Source organism: Dermacentor andersoni, chromosome 1, assembly GCF_023375885.2.
Source record: "Dermacentor andersoni chromosome 1, qqDerAnde1_hic_scaffold, whole genome shotgun sequence".
In the NCBI taxonomy this organism is placed as follows: Eukaryota; Metazoa; Arthropoda; class Arachnida; order Ixodida; family Ixodidae; genus Dermacentor; species Dermacentor andersoni.
In genome coordinates this window covers 379,637,475-379,653,935 of record NC_092814.1, presented here as the reverse complement: position 1 = coordinate 379,653,935, position 16,461 = coordinate 379,637,475, and the positions used below count along the sequence as shown (strand labels likewise).

The 16,461-nt window shown below is 47.8% G+C and overlaps 1 protein-coding gene across 1 annotated transcript in view; it reads right to left on the bottom strand.

Moving 5' to 3' along the window:
- Positions 1-10,469: 10,469 nt before the first annotated feature.
- Positions 10,470-16,461, bottom strand: part of LOC126518518 (retinol dehydrogenase 12-like) — a 43,525-nt gene continuing 37,533 nt past the window's right edge. The window contains exons 3-4 of the mRNA XM_055065035.2: positions 14,475-14,581; positions 10,470-11,092 (exon numbers count right to left, since the gene is read on the bottom strand). Coding sequence (XP_054921010.2) covers positions 10,892-11,092; positions 14,475-14,581 — 308 coding nt within the window. The 3' untranslated portion in view covers positions 10,470-10,891. The remainder of the gene's footprint in view (positions 11,093-14,474; positions 14,582-16,461) is intronic.

Genomic DNA, 16,461 nt, shown 5'->3' with positions numbered 1-16,461 from the left:
ATTCGCAACCATATATGCTGAGCTCCAATTTTACAGTTTGAGTTCAACAAAAAAGGGCTGCTGTTAGCATGCCTTGTTTAGTAAAGCTTTCTTTGAGTCATGAGCTAGTTTATGCGCTACATGTCTCACAATCTTATTGAAGTACAGCGAAATCTTCAACACTAGGCCCATGAGCCAATCAGAGGAGCCAACGTGAGGTGGTGTAAATCTTGCGACGTTAGCAATATAGGAAACAATTTTCAGTAAGTTTCGACCGTGCCGTCTGCCGCAGTAGCTAAGTGGCTGCACGTTGCGCTGCTGTGTACGATCCCGGCCGCGGCGACCACGCTCCGATGGGGGCGGAATCCTACGCCACTCGTGTACCGTGCAATCAGTACATGTTAAAGAAACCCAGGTGGCCAGAATTAATCCGGAGTCCCCCACTAAGGCGTATCTCATAACGAGATCATGATTTTGGCAACCGACAATCTAACGTTATACCAACTACATAAATCACTAAAAGCATCTAGGCATTCTACTTCTGCAAACATCCACAACAGCTGAGTAGGCTAAGCTCCCTTAAAGCACGTAGGCACGCAAAACTATAATCAATGTGCAAGATTTACGGTGCCATGCGCACAGTAAAAGCTCACCGTTCATATAGGCGAGGGACCTTCCCACGTAAATTGTTAATACGCATCGGACAATTTCCGCATTGGCTAGAGGTCTGCTGCAGTGCTGTACTATAGATGCATATTATTAGATGCATAATACTGTGTATACATGAACATTATTCTCATTGTGGGCCTGTTATTCCAGACATTGCTGGCGCACGAAATGAAAGCGCTCAAAAAGAACAGCCCCATTGTCGGCATTTCGATGTATTTGCCCTTGCGGGTCATTGGTACGAACTGTGTAAATCTTCGCTTTGCGATCACGCCAAGAAATTCATTTTGTAAGTCCCCAAGATGGCATTTACTCACCATTTTCAAGAACGCTGAAGCCGGGAGACGGTCATACAAAGTCCCGCGGCTGCGTCCTATGTAGAAATCATGTAGCTGTTTAAATTACCACAAGTGTTTCTGGTAGGCGCTTGTGCAACAATGAGTAAAGAGAGTAATAAAGTTTTTTTTTTTCTTTCCTGCTTCCTTGTCGGTGACATAACGCGGCTCCACACAAACCGGGGTAATCTCCCTTCTTTTTCCGCTTTCAAGCGCACAGCACAATAGGAAGGTTATCTGCGGTAATTGGGGCGTGCTCCCGCGTTTGATGCAGCGGGCTTTCCTTGATGTGAGAAAATTGCAGCCTTTGTCTACTTTCATTTCCTTCTGCGCTTGTGTGGTGGACATTTTTGAGACATTTCGGTGATAACGGCGGCAGCTCAAAATCTAATGTCGGGCAACGCTTAGCATTAAGTCAGTACACACAGCCTGAGCTGTCGAGTGTTTCAGCTATAGAGTGTTTCAATGCCCAACGGATCGCGGGCAGAACGCTGCCTTCGACCACTCACCAGCTCATGAATTAGCTTTGAGTCATTGTGCGTTCTTGGAAAGCGCACTTTAGTGTAACCTTGAATTGTGGAGAAAGTACAGTTCAAAATTCTGGTACACCGACAAGCCTTCTATATACCAAAGTAAAGAGCGCTGCGCGCTAATGCTAATCTGCGAATTTGTGAAAGCACCGAACGTTCGTTTTGAAATACGGTGTACTGAATATTCTACGTGCATACCGGGTCTCCAAAGTTACCCTAATAGTAATTTTATTAAAACCGCTATATGCCAGCTACCCAAAATCTCCTTGAACAGGTGGTCTGTGCGCCTTGCGCCACAATTTTCGCGACCAATTACAGTCACCAAACACGTAATTAACAGAAAGCTTATTCAATCATTTTTTTTGCGAATATCACCATTGTGGATATAGACATTTGAAAACCCGCCGTGGTTGCTCAGTGGCTATTTTGTTAGGCTGCTGAGCACGAGGTCGCGGGATCGAATCCCGGCCACGGTGGCCGCATTTCGGTGGGGGCAAAATGCGAAAACACCCGTGTACTTAGATTTAGGTGCACGTTAAAGAACCCCAGGTGGTCGAAATTTCCGGAGTCCTCCACTCCTCATAATCAGAAAGTGGTTTTTGCACGTAAAACCCCATAATTTCATAGACATTTGAAAGGTTTAAACAATCATGTATGAAGACAACCTAACTTTGATGATGTGTGGACTGTAATGGCGGAACGGCCAGTTATGGCCAAAGAGCGCTAAACCTAACTTTAATTTCATTTCATTTCATTTATTATACCCTCAAGACCACAAGGTATTACAGAGGGGAGTGGGGTAAAAAAAAAGTTACATAACAAAGAAAGCAAAGAAGGCAGCAAGGGATGTAGTCATACACATGTGAAGCCCGAAGCGATGGTGCTGATTATGGCCGTACGAAATTGTGCTTGGTCTTCAATTGCAATCAACTCGGCGGAAAGGTTGTTCCATTCTTGACACGTCCTAGGAAGAAAAGACTCGTGACAAGCTCTAGTGTGACACTGCAAAACTCCAACTTTGTGATGATGATCAATGTGAGGAGAAATGTAGGTTGGGGATGAAATAAGATTATCGCGCAGATATGAATTATGGAAGTATATTTTATGAAACAAAGCCAGGCGAGAGCATCTCGTTCCTGAGTGCTCTCGTTCCGAGATAATCCTCATCGAATTTCACGCTCAGTCAGCAAATTCCGCATTCAGAGGCGTGAATGTCGACACAACGTCAAGACTGGCGATTACGCTGTAATGTGTGAGGAAAAGGGGAAAAGAAGCCAGCCGTAGCTCGTTTTCACCAGTAGAAAGCAAGAGCGCAACTGTTATCAGCTTCGCCCAGCATGCATACGATGTGTCACACGCAATAAGCTTCGTCACAATGGGAGCTTGGCGTTGTGTCGAGATCCAGGTCCCTGAATATAAAATTAGTTGTCCGAATGGGAAACTTGATGACGAATATCTCGGAACAGGATCAGTCCGGGAGCATCAAACTAAGTGGTGTTGCCTTCAAATATGATTGTACGCGTTTCGAATATAAACATATACTATATTCTTCATGGCAGAAAACTTAATTACAAAGTTTCTGTTAAGTATGCAATCGATCAGGCACGCTTTCAAGGGAGGCCGAGCACCCCGCGCCCCCTTGATATGAAATTCTTCACCTATTTTTGTATAAGGAATACAAGTACAAGCAGCGATGCGTCCATTTCTCTCCCGCTAGGGATACGCACCTGCTCGTGGGCAAAGAAACTAATTTCCCTACGTTATTGTCACAGGTAGGCATAAATATATTTTTGCCAAGAGGAAGCCCAATGCACCAACGTATACACAACTATTTACATGCGAAAGGTCAGTGGCAAACATGCAGGCTGGTACACAGGTGTCAGCTCCAGGAAACAGTTTAGCATTTCTTCGTCCCTCTCTTGCCCGCACGGCCTTGTCCAAATGCACCGCAACATAAACCCCACGGCTGGAGCAACGTCCGTACTTCTTTGAATGATAGCGAACTAAATGAACAGCATGATTTTAAATGGGACACATGGACGATGTCAGTTCGTAGCTGGTATGACGACGGGGTGTCTTCAAAAGGGCGATTTTGTAATTTAAGTCAGTTAATCTTCCGAATACACGGTAGGGCCCGGTATAGCGTGACAACAGTTTTTCGGACAGGCCGACGTGGTTACTTGCAGACCACATGAGAACGAGATTTCCGGGAGAGAAGTCAAAGTTCCGGTGATGACTGTCGTAGTAATTCTTTTGTGACGCCTGAGACGCTGTAAGTTGGTCACAGGCAATTTGGCGAGCCATACGAGCCCGACCAACGACGTCATGGGCGTATTCCGTGGTGTGCCGCGATACCGAAGGTAGTAGGGTGTTGAAAGGCATACTGGATGGCGGCCAACCAAAAGGTAGAAAGCTGAGAAGCCGGTGGTATCATGACGTTAAGAATCGTACCGTAGGGGCCGATTCCGTCGTTCAGTCAGTCCATTCGTTTGTGGGTGATATGCAGTTGTAAGCTTGTGTTCGGTGGGGCAGGAACGAAGTATGCCTTCGACAACTTGCGACAGGCACTAGAGGTCCCGATCTGTCAGCAGCTGCCTTACTGCGCCGTACTCAAGAATCACGGCCTGAAGTAAGAAGTCTACTACATTTGTAGCACAGCTGATGGGCAGGCAACATGTAATAGTACAGCGCGTCGCATAGTCTGTTGCAACGGCTATCCATCTGTTCCCTGTTATAGATGTGGGGAAGGGGCCAAAAAGTTCATGTCGACACGGAAGAAAAGCTCCGTGTCGGTATTGACGACATGGAAGAAAGGCGGGTAGGACTGGCATTACCGGTGTCAATCTTATGGGTAACAACAGAAGTCTGTCTCAGCGGGTGATCCTCAGAGTGAAAGACGTCGCGACAAGACGCTAGGACGCTACAGACATCCGCAGCCTGTTCAGGAAGCAGGTCATGAGCGATCATCTTTGAAAATATGCCGGGATCGGACTTTGCGGAACTGATCTGACTGCAGGTGGGTGCAGACGAGGATGGAACATCTAATAGAGACAGCAGCATGTTCGGCGGCACGAGCGACATGCCTTTCGGGATAAGTTGTGTACATAAACTGAAATTTAAGACAGGAAGAAATATGTGGTTGTCGGCGATAGTCACAATGGTATGAAGAACGGCACTTGTGCGTAGAAAGAGAACATTGACTATAGGAGTCAGCACATACATGCCGTCAGAAACCAATGGGAAGCACGTCAAGGTATATAATGCAGCTTGAGGCGTCAGCGGTACAAAGCCTACAGAACATAAACGGGGCTCAGAATATTTTGGAGGACAGTAGTGATTAGGCAGCACGAGTTGGACGAGGTCAGCAGCGCCGTCAGTTAGTGCTAGATGGTGAGAAAAATAGTCGAGGCCGGAGATCAAGTCAGAACACCTTTTAAAAACGGCAAATAAAATGGTAGTGCTGAAACCAGCAACGCTTATTCGGGCCAATAATAATAGTTGTTGCTCCATCGGTGAACCTAATAACACGAGATGTGGCAGCTGTAAGTGCTCTCTTCAGCCGTAACGAAGCTGGTTGCTCATCACCGAATTACGGGCTCCAGTATCAACAAGCGCTGGGACATGTACGCCGCCAACTTCTGCACCGACTATATTGCGTCTAGTCGGCATGGTGAGACGCTTTCGCAAAGATGTCGACAATGCAGTGTCACCTCCGTGAGCTGCGTCCTTTAGTTTTCCGAAGGTACGCGCCCAGGTCAGAAAGACGGCGACAAGAGATGAGACTGGGCTGACGTGGACAACTGGCGGCGACTTTGCGGCGAACGGGACTGGTGACTGCTCGGAGATGGCGAACGACGGCGCCATGTCTTAGTACCGTCGGTGACATGCAGGTTAGGCTGCGCTTGCAGCTGGAACTGGCAAAAACTGTCATCTGAACAAGGGCTGTTTGAGAACGGCATTGACGACCAGCTGTGGTGACGGTATCGGGTGACGGTGTGATAATCCGGTGTTCGCCACTCTGTCATGTTGCGAGAACTTCGAGGGAACCGCTGATTTTGGGTCTGCACGAGCGAAGGACGTTCAGTCGGCCGGGAATTGGTCACGGTGCAAAGTGACTGAAAGCTGACATTGGTGAGTTCTTGGCACACAATAGCGTGAATTAGGGGAACCACAGGAACGCATGTGCGAAATCATGACTATAAACGCATCGTTTTGTGCTACTTTTCGACGAGGTGCGTGCGCAGTTCGTCGCAAACAGGTTGAAAACAGGTTGAAAAGCCACACTTGCGGTGTGGCATTTCAACTGCCTGTGTGGGAGAAAGGACGCGCATGGGGGCGTTGCTCGTTGTGCGAGACACGTTTGCGACGAGCTGCGTGTGCAGCTGCGCTTCTCACTGTCGTGCCCAGGTTGGACCGCGAGGCATGTATACACGGCCGCGCAACAACCGCACAAGAAAACGACGCTTCAAGCAGACCAGAACACACACACGCACAGTAGGTTTATACAAAACAACTTCGGTTACTTAGATTATCCTTTCCGATCGTTTCCGCACAAATTTCTCGCCCACAATAATATACCTTTTTTTGAACGGTGGTGAGGCGGGGGCAAGTGAAATCACTCATACTTCTATGGAGAGCATAGTGAGCCTAATCAGCCTGGCACAGAGGCACGAGAGCGCGTCGGCAGGAAGGCTCTGCCATTTCAGAAAACACAGATGGTAGGGAGCGCTGCGCCAGGAGGCACACCAGGCTTTGTGCCAGTCACCGACTTGAATATGGGGCTCTGCTTTCATCATCATCAACATCAGCCTGGTTACGCCCACTGCAGGGCAAAGGCCTCTCCCATACTTCTCCAACTACCCCGGTCATGTACTAATTGTGGCCATGTCGTACCTGCAAACTTCTTAATCTCATCCGCCCACCTAACCTTCTGCCGCCCCCTGCTATGCTTCCCGTCCCTTGGAATCTAGTCCGTAACCCTTAATGACCATCAGTTATCTTCCCTCCTCATTACGCGTCCTGCCCATGCCCATTTCTTTTTCTTGATTTCAACTAAGATGTCAATAACTCGAGTTTGTTCCCTCACCCAATCCGCTCTTTTCTTATCCCTTAACGTTACACCTATCATTCTTCTTTCCATAGCTCGTTGCACCGTCCTCAATTTAAGCCTTTAAGCGTAAGCCTCCAGGTTTCTGCCCCGTACGTGAGTACTGGTAAGACACAGCTGTTATACACTTTTCTCTTTAGGTATAATGGCAACCTGCTGTTCATGATCTGAGAATGCCTGCCAAAGCACCCCAGCCCATTCTTATTCTTCTGATTATTTCAGTCTGATGATCCGGATCCACGGTCACTACCTGCCCTAAGTAGATGTATTCTCTTACCACTTCCAGTGCCTCGCTACCTATCGTAAACTGCCGTTCTCTTCCGACACTGTTAAACATTACTTTAGTTTGCTGCAGATTAATTTTTAGACCCACTCTTCTGCTTTGCCTCGCCAGGTCAGTGAGCATGCATTGCAATTGGTCCCCTGAGTTATTAAGCAAGGCAACATCATCAGCGAATCGCAAGTTACTAAGGTGTTCTCCATTAACTCTTATCCCCAATTCCCCCAATCCAGGTCTCTGAATACCTCCTGTGAACACGCTGTGAATACCATTGGAGAGATCGTGTCTCCCTGCCTGACGCCTTTCGTTATTGGGATTTTGTTGCTTTCTTTATGGAGGACTACGGTGGCTGTGGAGCCGCTATAGATATATTTCAGTATTTTTACATACGGCTCGTCTACACCGTGATTGCGTAATGCCTCCATGACGGCTGAGGTTTCGACAGAATCAAACGCTTTCTCGTAATCAATGAAAGCTATATATATATAAGGGTTGGTTATATTCCGCACATTTCTCTGTCACCTGATTGATAGTGTGAATATAGTCTATTGTTGAGTAGCCTTTACGGAATCCTGCCTGGTCCTTTGGTTGACAGAAGTCTAAAGTGTTATTGATTCTATTTGCGATTACCTTAGTAAATACCTTGTAGGCAACGGACAGTAAGCTGATCGGTCTATAATTTTTCAATTCTTTGGCGTCCCCTTTTTTATGGATTAGGATTATGTTAGCGTTTTTCCAAGATTGCGGCACGCTCGAGGTCATGAGGCATTGCGTATACAGGGTAGCCAGTTTTTTCTAGAACAATCTGCCCACCATCATTCAACAAATCTGCTGTTACCTGATCCTCCCCAGCTGCCTTCCCCGTTTGCATAGCTCCCAAGGCTTTCTTTACTTCTTCCGGCGTTTCTTGTGGGATTTCAAATTCCTGCAGACTATTATCTCTTCCATTATCGTTGTGGCTGCCACTGGTACTGTATAAATCTCTATAGAACTCCTCAGCCACTTTAACTATCTCGTCCATATTAATAATGATATTGCTGGATTTGTCTCTTGACGCATACATCTGATTCTTGCCAATTCCTAGTTTCTTCTTCACTGCTTTTAGGTTTACTCCGTTCCTGAGAGCATGTTCAAATCTATCCATATTATACTTCCTGATATCAGCTGTCTTACGCTTGTTGATTAACTTGGAAAGTTCTGTCAGTTGTATTCTAGCTGTAGGGTTAGAGGCTTTCATTCATTGGCGTTTCTTGATCAGATCTTTCGTCTCCTGCGATAGCTTACTGGTATCCTGTCTAACGGAGTTAGCGCCGACTTCTATTGTACACTCCTTAATAATGCCCGTAAGATTGTCGTTCATTGTTTCAACACTAAGGTCCTCTTCCTGAGTTAAGGCCGAATACCTGTTCTTTAGCTTGGTCTGGAATCCCTCTATTTTTTCTCTTACCGCTAACTCATTGATCGGCTTCTTATGTACGAGTTTCTTCTGTTCCCTCCTCAGGTCTAGGCTAATTCGAGTTCTTACCATCCTATGGTTACTGCAGCGCACCTTGCCGAGGACGTCTACATGTTGTATGATGCCAGGGTTAGCGCAGAGTATAAAGTCTATTGCATTTCTAGTCTCGCCATTCGGGCTCCTCCACGTCCGCTTTCGGCTATCCTGCTTGCGGAAGAAGGTATTCATTATCCGCATATTATTCTGTTCTGCAACGTCTACTAATAGCTCTCCCCTGCTATTCCTAGTGCCGATGCCATATTCCCCCACTGACTTGTCTCCAGCCTGCTTCTTGCCTACCTTGGCATTGAAGTCGCCTATCAGTATAGTGAATTTTGTTTTGACTTTACCAATCGCCAATTCCACGTCTTCATAGAAGCTTTCGACTTCCTGGTCACCATAACCAGATGTAGGCGCGTAGACCTGTACGACCTTCAATTTGTACCTCTCATTAAGTTTCACAACAACACCTGCTGCCCTCTCGTTGATGCTATAGAGTTCTTGTATGTTACCGGCTATATTCTTATTAATCAAGACCTACTCCTAGTTCTCGTCTCTCCGCTAAGCCCCGGTAGCACAAGACATGCCCGCTTTTTAGCTCTGTATATGCTTCTTTTGTCCTCCTAACTTCACTGAGCCCTATTATATCCCATTTACTGCCCTCTAATTCCTCCAATAGCACTGCTAGACTCGCCTCACTAGATAACGTTCTAGCGTCAAACGTTGCCAGGTTCAGATGCCAATGGCGGCCTATCCGGATACAGGGATTCTTAGCACCCTCTGCTGCGTCACAGGTCTGACCGCCGCCGTGGTCTGTTGCTTCGCAGCTGCTGGGGACTGAGGGGCCGGGGTTTGATTGTTGTGTTCATATGGGAGGTTGTGGCCAAGTACTGCACTAGGGTGGCCAATCCTGCTCTGGTGTGGGAGTGCGTTACCGGTTCTGGTCACCGGGATCAGGCCGCACTCCAGGCCTGTTTATGCAATTTTATCAACACGCGTATTTTTTTTAATCCGGTGAAAAATTGCGCGGCACCGGGATTCGAACCACGGTCCTCTTGCACGCGAGGCGGATGTTGTACCTCTAAGCCACCGCTGCACCCGGCTCTGCGTTCATGCATGACCAAATCTAGACAACTGGTGGTTCATATACAGCACCAACAGCCGCAGTGAAGACTGTATGCAAGCTGTACGCGGTCGCAGTCATAAGCTGTCCTTCTCCCCGCTCATCTACTCGGCGTTAAATGCCATGCCTTAAAAAGGGCTTACACGTGGTAACCCGGTGGCTAAGGTGATGAGCTGCTGAACGGAAGCCCGCGGGTTCAATCTGGGCCGCATTTCGATGCCATGGGCGAAATGTACAAAAGCTCGTGGACTTAGTTAAAAGAGGCTCTGGTGACAAAGATTACCAAGATTAATCCAAAGTCCTCCACGTCCGCGAATTGCCTAATTTCATCACTCAACTTAGACATCTGCCGTCCTCGATTGCGTTTCCCTTCTCTTCGTACCCATTCTGTAACCCTAATTGTCCAACGGTTATCTAACCGGTGGATTACATGACGTGCCCAGTTCCATTTCTTTCTCTCAATGTCGATTAGAATATCGGCTATACGCATTTGCTCTCTGTTCCAAACTGCTCTCTTTCTGTATCTTAACGCTATGCCTAGGAATCTCCGTTCCATAGCTATTTGCGCGGTCCTTAATTTGTTCTCAAGCTACTTTGTCAGTCTCCAAGTATTTGCCCCATATGGCAGCACTTGTAAAATTCACTGATTGTACACCTTCCTTTTCAATGATAATGGTAAGCTTCTACTCAAGAGCTGACAATGTCTGCTGTATGCGATCCAACCCATTTTTATTCTTCTATGAATTTCCTTCTCATGATCAGGGTTCCCTGTGATTAATTGACCTAGGTAAACGTACTCCTTCACAGACTGTAGAGGCTGACTCGCATCATTCGTCTTCATGCGGTGACATTTTTTTGACTACCTCGAAGTGTCCGTGGTGTGTTGCGCTGGTTGCAGCTGGTCATTCCATGTGCAGCACAAACAAACAGACGAATAGCACCGGGCATTGCATATAAATATTTTTATTGAGGAAACCCCCGTTGCCAGAGCCTTTTATAAAAAAGCTCCTCGTTGGCACCCTGTGTCACAAGCATGGCATGACGTAGGGCCGCTGACAAGGAAGGCAAGCGAACGTTCGATGTGTGCCGAGACAACATCATTCAACAAATGCTGTTTATCTCCTTTAATAACTCCAGTAGACAGAGGCGATTTCGCAGCACTGTCGCACACGTCCTGCTGCTGATGTGTGACTGCCAGTGTGGGCTTGATGCCGAGCCATCCGCTAAAACAGACGACGAGACCAAATAAACGAAATGCTTGTTGATTCGTACGCAGCCGTGCTCAGAGGACGAGCGACAGATTCAGCAGAAATGGAAGGCGTCTGTTCTTCGCCTTTAGTCTGAGAAAGAAACATACGCGCGCGGACGTGGGCGTATCAGAATAGCTTCTGAACTTGGTCGAGCTCCATGCCGACGAGCCGGACGGACGTCTCGAAAGCCCGGCTAGCCTCGCGCTTGTCCAGGGCCCTCCAGTTGACCCAATCGTCCTTGCAGTCGACTAGGTACTTGCCAGTGCTTTCCAAGAACCGGTCGTCCACAGCCGCGTACAAGACGGTCTGGGCTCCCTCCCAGGGCGTCTGCATAATACGAATTCCACAAAAACAATGTCTCTCAAAATATGAAACCCGCAAGTCTTTAAGAGAGTTCTAAGGTCTAAATAACTTGTCACTGAGGAACTTAGGTATCGCAGTAGCGAAATTTTTGGCCAAGTCTTTTGTAAAATCCAGCAGTTGCTGCGTATTCATGATTACGACAGCGCGAAAAGAAACGGGGCGAGTGTTTTCAACTGTCCGTACGAATACGCTTTTTCTACGTCTTCTCGGACCAATCTGAATGAGAATGACAAAGATAATGTTAAACTGGAGTAGCTGCTTCGATTCATTTGGTTAGCCGCTAGTTCCCTCAGACTGCTATGTTTTGTGATTTTTTGTATCTTGAAAACATATTTTCCTGGAAAATGGGCGGAAGGCGACAGATCCAGGACGAACCGTGACTCTTCTCCAAGCGTAGCTATTTTGAGCACAAATCGTAGCTCGGCTTTCAGTGCAAGACTCGTGACGTTTTCATGGCCTTTCGCTGCAATCAGTCGTAGTGCCAGGAGCATCTTGGAAAGCAGGGCAAGAAGTCTCGAAGCCACGTGGACCTTTCCTCTCAGTCCGGTCGCCTTACTAGCTACTATGGCTCTCACGTTTCCCTTGCACCGCTCACGTGCCATGCTTGGGGCGCATGTTGAAGAAACTCAAGAGGTCGAAATTAAACCTGACCTCCACCCCACGGCTTCTGTCATAGCCTGTGAGTTGCTGTCGCACTCTCACAATTAGTTACTTCTGTTTCTATTAGAATTTGAAGTATTGTGGGCGCTCATCTATTCCTCGTAGTGAGGTGTGCTGCTATCATGGAGCAGAAAGAGCACCTGGTGAACTGATTAACTTTTCATTTTGCGTTTAGGGACGCAGGTTGCATGTGTATGTCATCCCAGTGAAGAAAAGCGCAGGTGAGTTGAGTTACCAAACAACTTTCAAGAATAATAAAAAGTCGAATTCCAAGGTTTTGTCGTAAGCGTCAAGCAAGCTTGGGAATTTTGGTAGATGTACCTGTCGTCGAGTCGGAGCTTGAAGAACAAAAAAAAAAAAAAGAAGGCCGTTCCGGCCCGAATGGGAAAGCATTGATAGCGATCGCAAAATATTGGGGAACTAACCGAATTAAGATTCCACCAGATTTACCGGCCGTGTAAATTTTACTGAACGTTCACTTACTAATTCCGCTAACGATCATGGTGTCAAGCGTGCACAGGCAAACGTGAACAGATCTCACTCGATGAGAGCGAACGATCGCTGTCGCAACGCTGGTGTGGTGAAGAGCGGCAGCAGCGGCGAAGAAACGCTTCCTGCTGCCTTTAATTTCAACGCGTTTCCAAAACTTGAGATTATGCGACCTCCAGCCCCACAGAGGGGCACTCTCTGATAAGTGCGCGGAAAGCGACCAGTCGTATCCGCTTACCTAGCATTTGAACCTGCGGCAGATTACCTCCAAGATAGCGCACGTCTTGCGCAGCCACGGTCGGGCTGCGTTTTTACAACTGCTAGTAGGTACAGCGGGGCGTGGCGCTTTTGACGGCGCTCGACGTTTCTGCGCAGGCGCGAATAAGAGCGGGCGCGAGAGAGAAAATCTGGGGGCTTTTGCTCCTTGAATATATGACTCAGCCTAGGCACTACGGAGGAGGTTTCTTAGAGCGCGTTGTATTGGTTTGTCCCCTAGACATGCCGGCATTGCGGAGTGCGGTCGATTTGGTTTATACGCTCCGTCATTAGCTGCGCGCGCGGTGAGGCAGTGGACGCGGACGCCGCGTGGTGATCGCTGTGTCTGAAGGGACAATGTTTTGACTGGTGTATAAGTAGCGGGTCGCTTTTTTCGTCGCGACGATAGTTCAGATTTTTTACAAGCACTGCTCCAGGAGGGCACATTTAACCGGCAAACGGAGGCCTCAGGAGAGCACCTGAGGTTATATTAAAGCAGGTGGTGAAGGATCTCCGGGGCACCCAAGCGGTAGCGGGGGGATCAAAGCTGGAAGCAGGGCGCCCTGTGGGTTGGGGCCCCAGAGGCCGAAGCGTGCCAGGGGGTGTTCGCGTAAAAATATGTCTGTCCGCGACAGCTGGCAGCCGATCTTATACTCCGCTGGCACGCGCAGGCCTCTGCGAGCCCCAACCCATGGACCAGCTTCTAGCTTTGATGTTCCCGTTGCCGCTTTGGTGTCCTGGAGGCGCCGCGAATATTGCGAAATAGTGACACGTTCTTTTCATTAGTAAAAACACGATCGAATAAATATAATTGCGTCGAGCCGCCAACTTGCGATGCTAAGTTCAGCACTACCGCGCCCCGCGACTTCTGCCGGCGCGCATAGGGACAAGCGCATACAACGCGCGCCAAGAAACTCCTCCGTAGTACCTAGGCAGAGTCGCATTTTCAAGGAGCAAAACTCCCCACATTTCCCCTCTCGCACCCGCTCTTAATCTCGCATGCGCGCAAACGTCCGTCGTCTCCGCAAGTGCCACGCCCCACTGCACCTACTAGCAGTTAGAAATACGCGGGCGGGCTAGAGAAGGAGACGCAGGATTACCCGATCCTTATTCGAAGGTGCCCCCTAGCGCGATCTTGATCACGTTACCATAGGCGCTGAGAGGCGTGCCCGAAAGAGCTGAATAAAATAGCGCCTGATCCTCTTCCCAATCTGTCTCTCTCTCTCTGTCTTTCTTTCTTGTGTTTTTCACTCTCGTTACCACGTCCCCTCCCCCCCCCCCCCAAGCCTTTGCACATTGGGCGCGTGGTTAGAAGGCGTGTATCGAGACACCATCGTTCTCGTCACCCTCGCACTTCCCCTTGCACCCATGTTATTGCAATTCGACTTTATACAGAACCGCATGGTGATGCCGATGTCGACGATTCAACGACGGTTTCCGTAAACAGTAACGCGAAAAACAAAGCAGGAACGTGACGAGCGACATGTACCAGAAGGACTCGTTGACTAAACTCTTGTAGCAAACCTGCAGTCATCTCAAGGTGACGTTATAATGTAAAGACTATGACACCGCTGCACTTGTGCAAGCTCGAGCGATATTGAAAACAACAGGAAACAACAACAACGCCATTACGAGCGTGAGAAAGTATCCATAACGCTCACACCACTGCCCAAGTTTGTTCATCCCAGTTGAAGAATGAGGTCAGTTTATACCGTTGAAGCCTGGCGTCTTTTGCGCACCATTGCCCGGAAACGTCCAATAATACCGCAAGTAAGCCCATCACTTATCTTGCCTCGATATGTTCTTTTAGGTAGGCTTTATAGCATCCGATGACAGTATAGGTGCAAATACTTTTCCAGGCTTGCGTGCGTGCAACGTTTCTAGAGAAAACGCATGTTTATGTGAACAGTCACGCCTGGTAAATATGGAATTCGGCACTCACTTTTCCAACGGTGTTGTAGAGGAAGCGAAGAAAGAGCGCCATCAACGATTCCCTGTCAGCGATTGTGGTCTTGACAATGCCCGGATGTACCACGTTCACCGTCACGCCTGCAAGGGAGATAGAGGACCATGACAGAAACATAACTTCTCAAGATGCTCCGAGCTTCATGCCTATAACTTTACGTTCCACGAAAGTCTCCGCAAGTTGCAACTCTTCATTAACCCTTTTCTTGCGTGGCGATACCGGTTTAGGTACCTCAGCAGGAGGGCCGCTCTAACTATTCAGCTTCTCTGACTTCAAAAAAGGTCCAATCTATGCATCCCTACATTGCATCATTTGCGGTTTTACCGTAGGCACCCAAAATCAACCAACCTACCGATCTTTGGTTAACTTCCAACTCCGACAAGATGTCAGATTCTAAGCACAGAATATCATTTTCAAACCCCCTATTTATTGTAGCCACAAAGTGCTGTATGTTTCATTATTGCTGCATTCCGCTACCCGTTTGTATTTAGATTATCTTGGGGACGCTAGAGTAGTACTTTCATTCGTTTACGTATACACACAGGTATATATATCGATTGACTATGAGATGACTCCCTGTTTAATTGATACCACATTATCGCTCATCTCTTCATTAAAGATCATAATTCCAGATTTCTCTGTGCTAAATTTAAAGCCTAGATTCGTCGCTGTATTGCCACTTATATTCGCGAGTCTCTATAAAACCATTGCATTGTCAGCAAGTAGAGACAGAGAGAGAGAGAAGGGCTGAAGGAAAGGCAGGGAGGTTAACCAGACTGAGTTCAATTTGCTAACCTACACGTGGAGTGGAGAATGGGGGAATGAAATAAAGAGAGTGAGAGGACACGCGTCTATATCGCACTTTCACATGCACTAAGCTAAGTACAGCAGGTCAGCAGCCGGGCACTCAAGTCTGTTGCCTTTAGCGTCCGCATGACGACAGAGTCCTCGGCCAACACCGGCACCTCGGAGCAGCCGGATGCGCACGCCGCATTGCACTATTTTTTCTTTGCTGGTGAGCACACCTAATGGGACGGCAGGAGCAAAATCTGCCAGTGCGCGCAATCTCGGGAGGCCATGGCTAATCCTTAACTATGGCGGTGTATGCGTGCCTCTGGCTTGTGTGCGTATAACTATTTATGAGGCCTGCGCGCCTCCGACGTTTGTTGTGTGGATGGCTGTGCGGTGGTTGTCCCATGGTATGCGAATAAAATGTGTTATGTTAGAATAGGTTTTAATTGAGCTAGTTTGTTCATAGCTAAGACGTGTTTTAAACTGATGAACTGAAAAAACAACAACAAAGGAGTAAGGGATGCAGGCAAGGACGTCGCTATGCTAACAACTGAATTTATTTTCGCGCTACGATAGACACGCAATCCCCTGAAGATAGGTGGTTACATGTAATGCAATCACCCATCACCTCTCTTTACGTAGCCGATACGAGGCGCGGACACTATGTATATGTCTTTTCCTTTTTGCGCGTGCCCTGCTATACAGGGTATTTCAGGAAACTTGTGCGAAGGATTTAAAAAGAAAAGTGCTAAGCCGCAGCTGAATGAAACTAATGGCATATGGTTTGCCATTATGTGGCGCTCCTTGGAGTATCTTTTACATTCTGCTTAATTAGTTAATTAACTAAGATGAATTAGGCAAACTTTTTTATATTCCCTTTAGGGCCAAGCGTGTTTTGTTGTGTTGTAGAGGGTGTTCAGAAACGACCGATACAATTTTTTCGTGGCAACATACATGCTGCCTGGCGATTTTTTTCCGCCGTTTAAAGAAAGCCCGCGAAATGTGAAATAAAACCACGTCACTGCGCTCGTGCGCTAGCATACTGCAGCGCTTTCGATCGCGTTTCGTGCGAAAGAACCATGGCGAATTGAGCGGCTACGGCTCTAGGCATCGGCTTCACAGTGCGTCAGCTTCTTTGGCGGTGGCGTGCGGAAAGGAAGCGCCGCCGTCC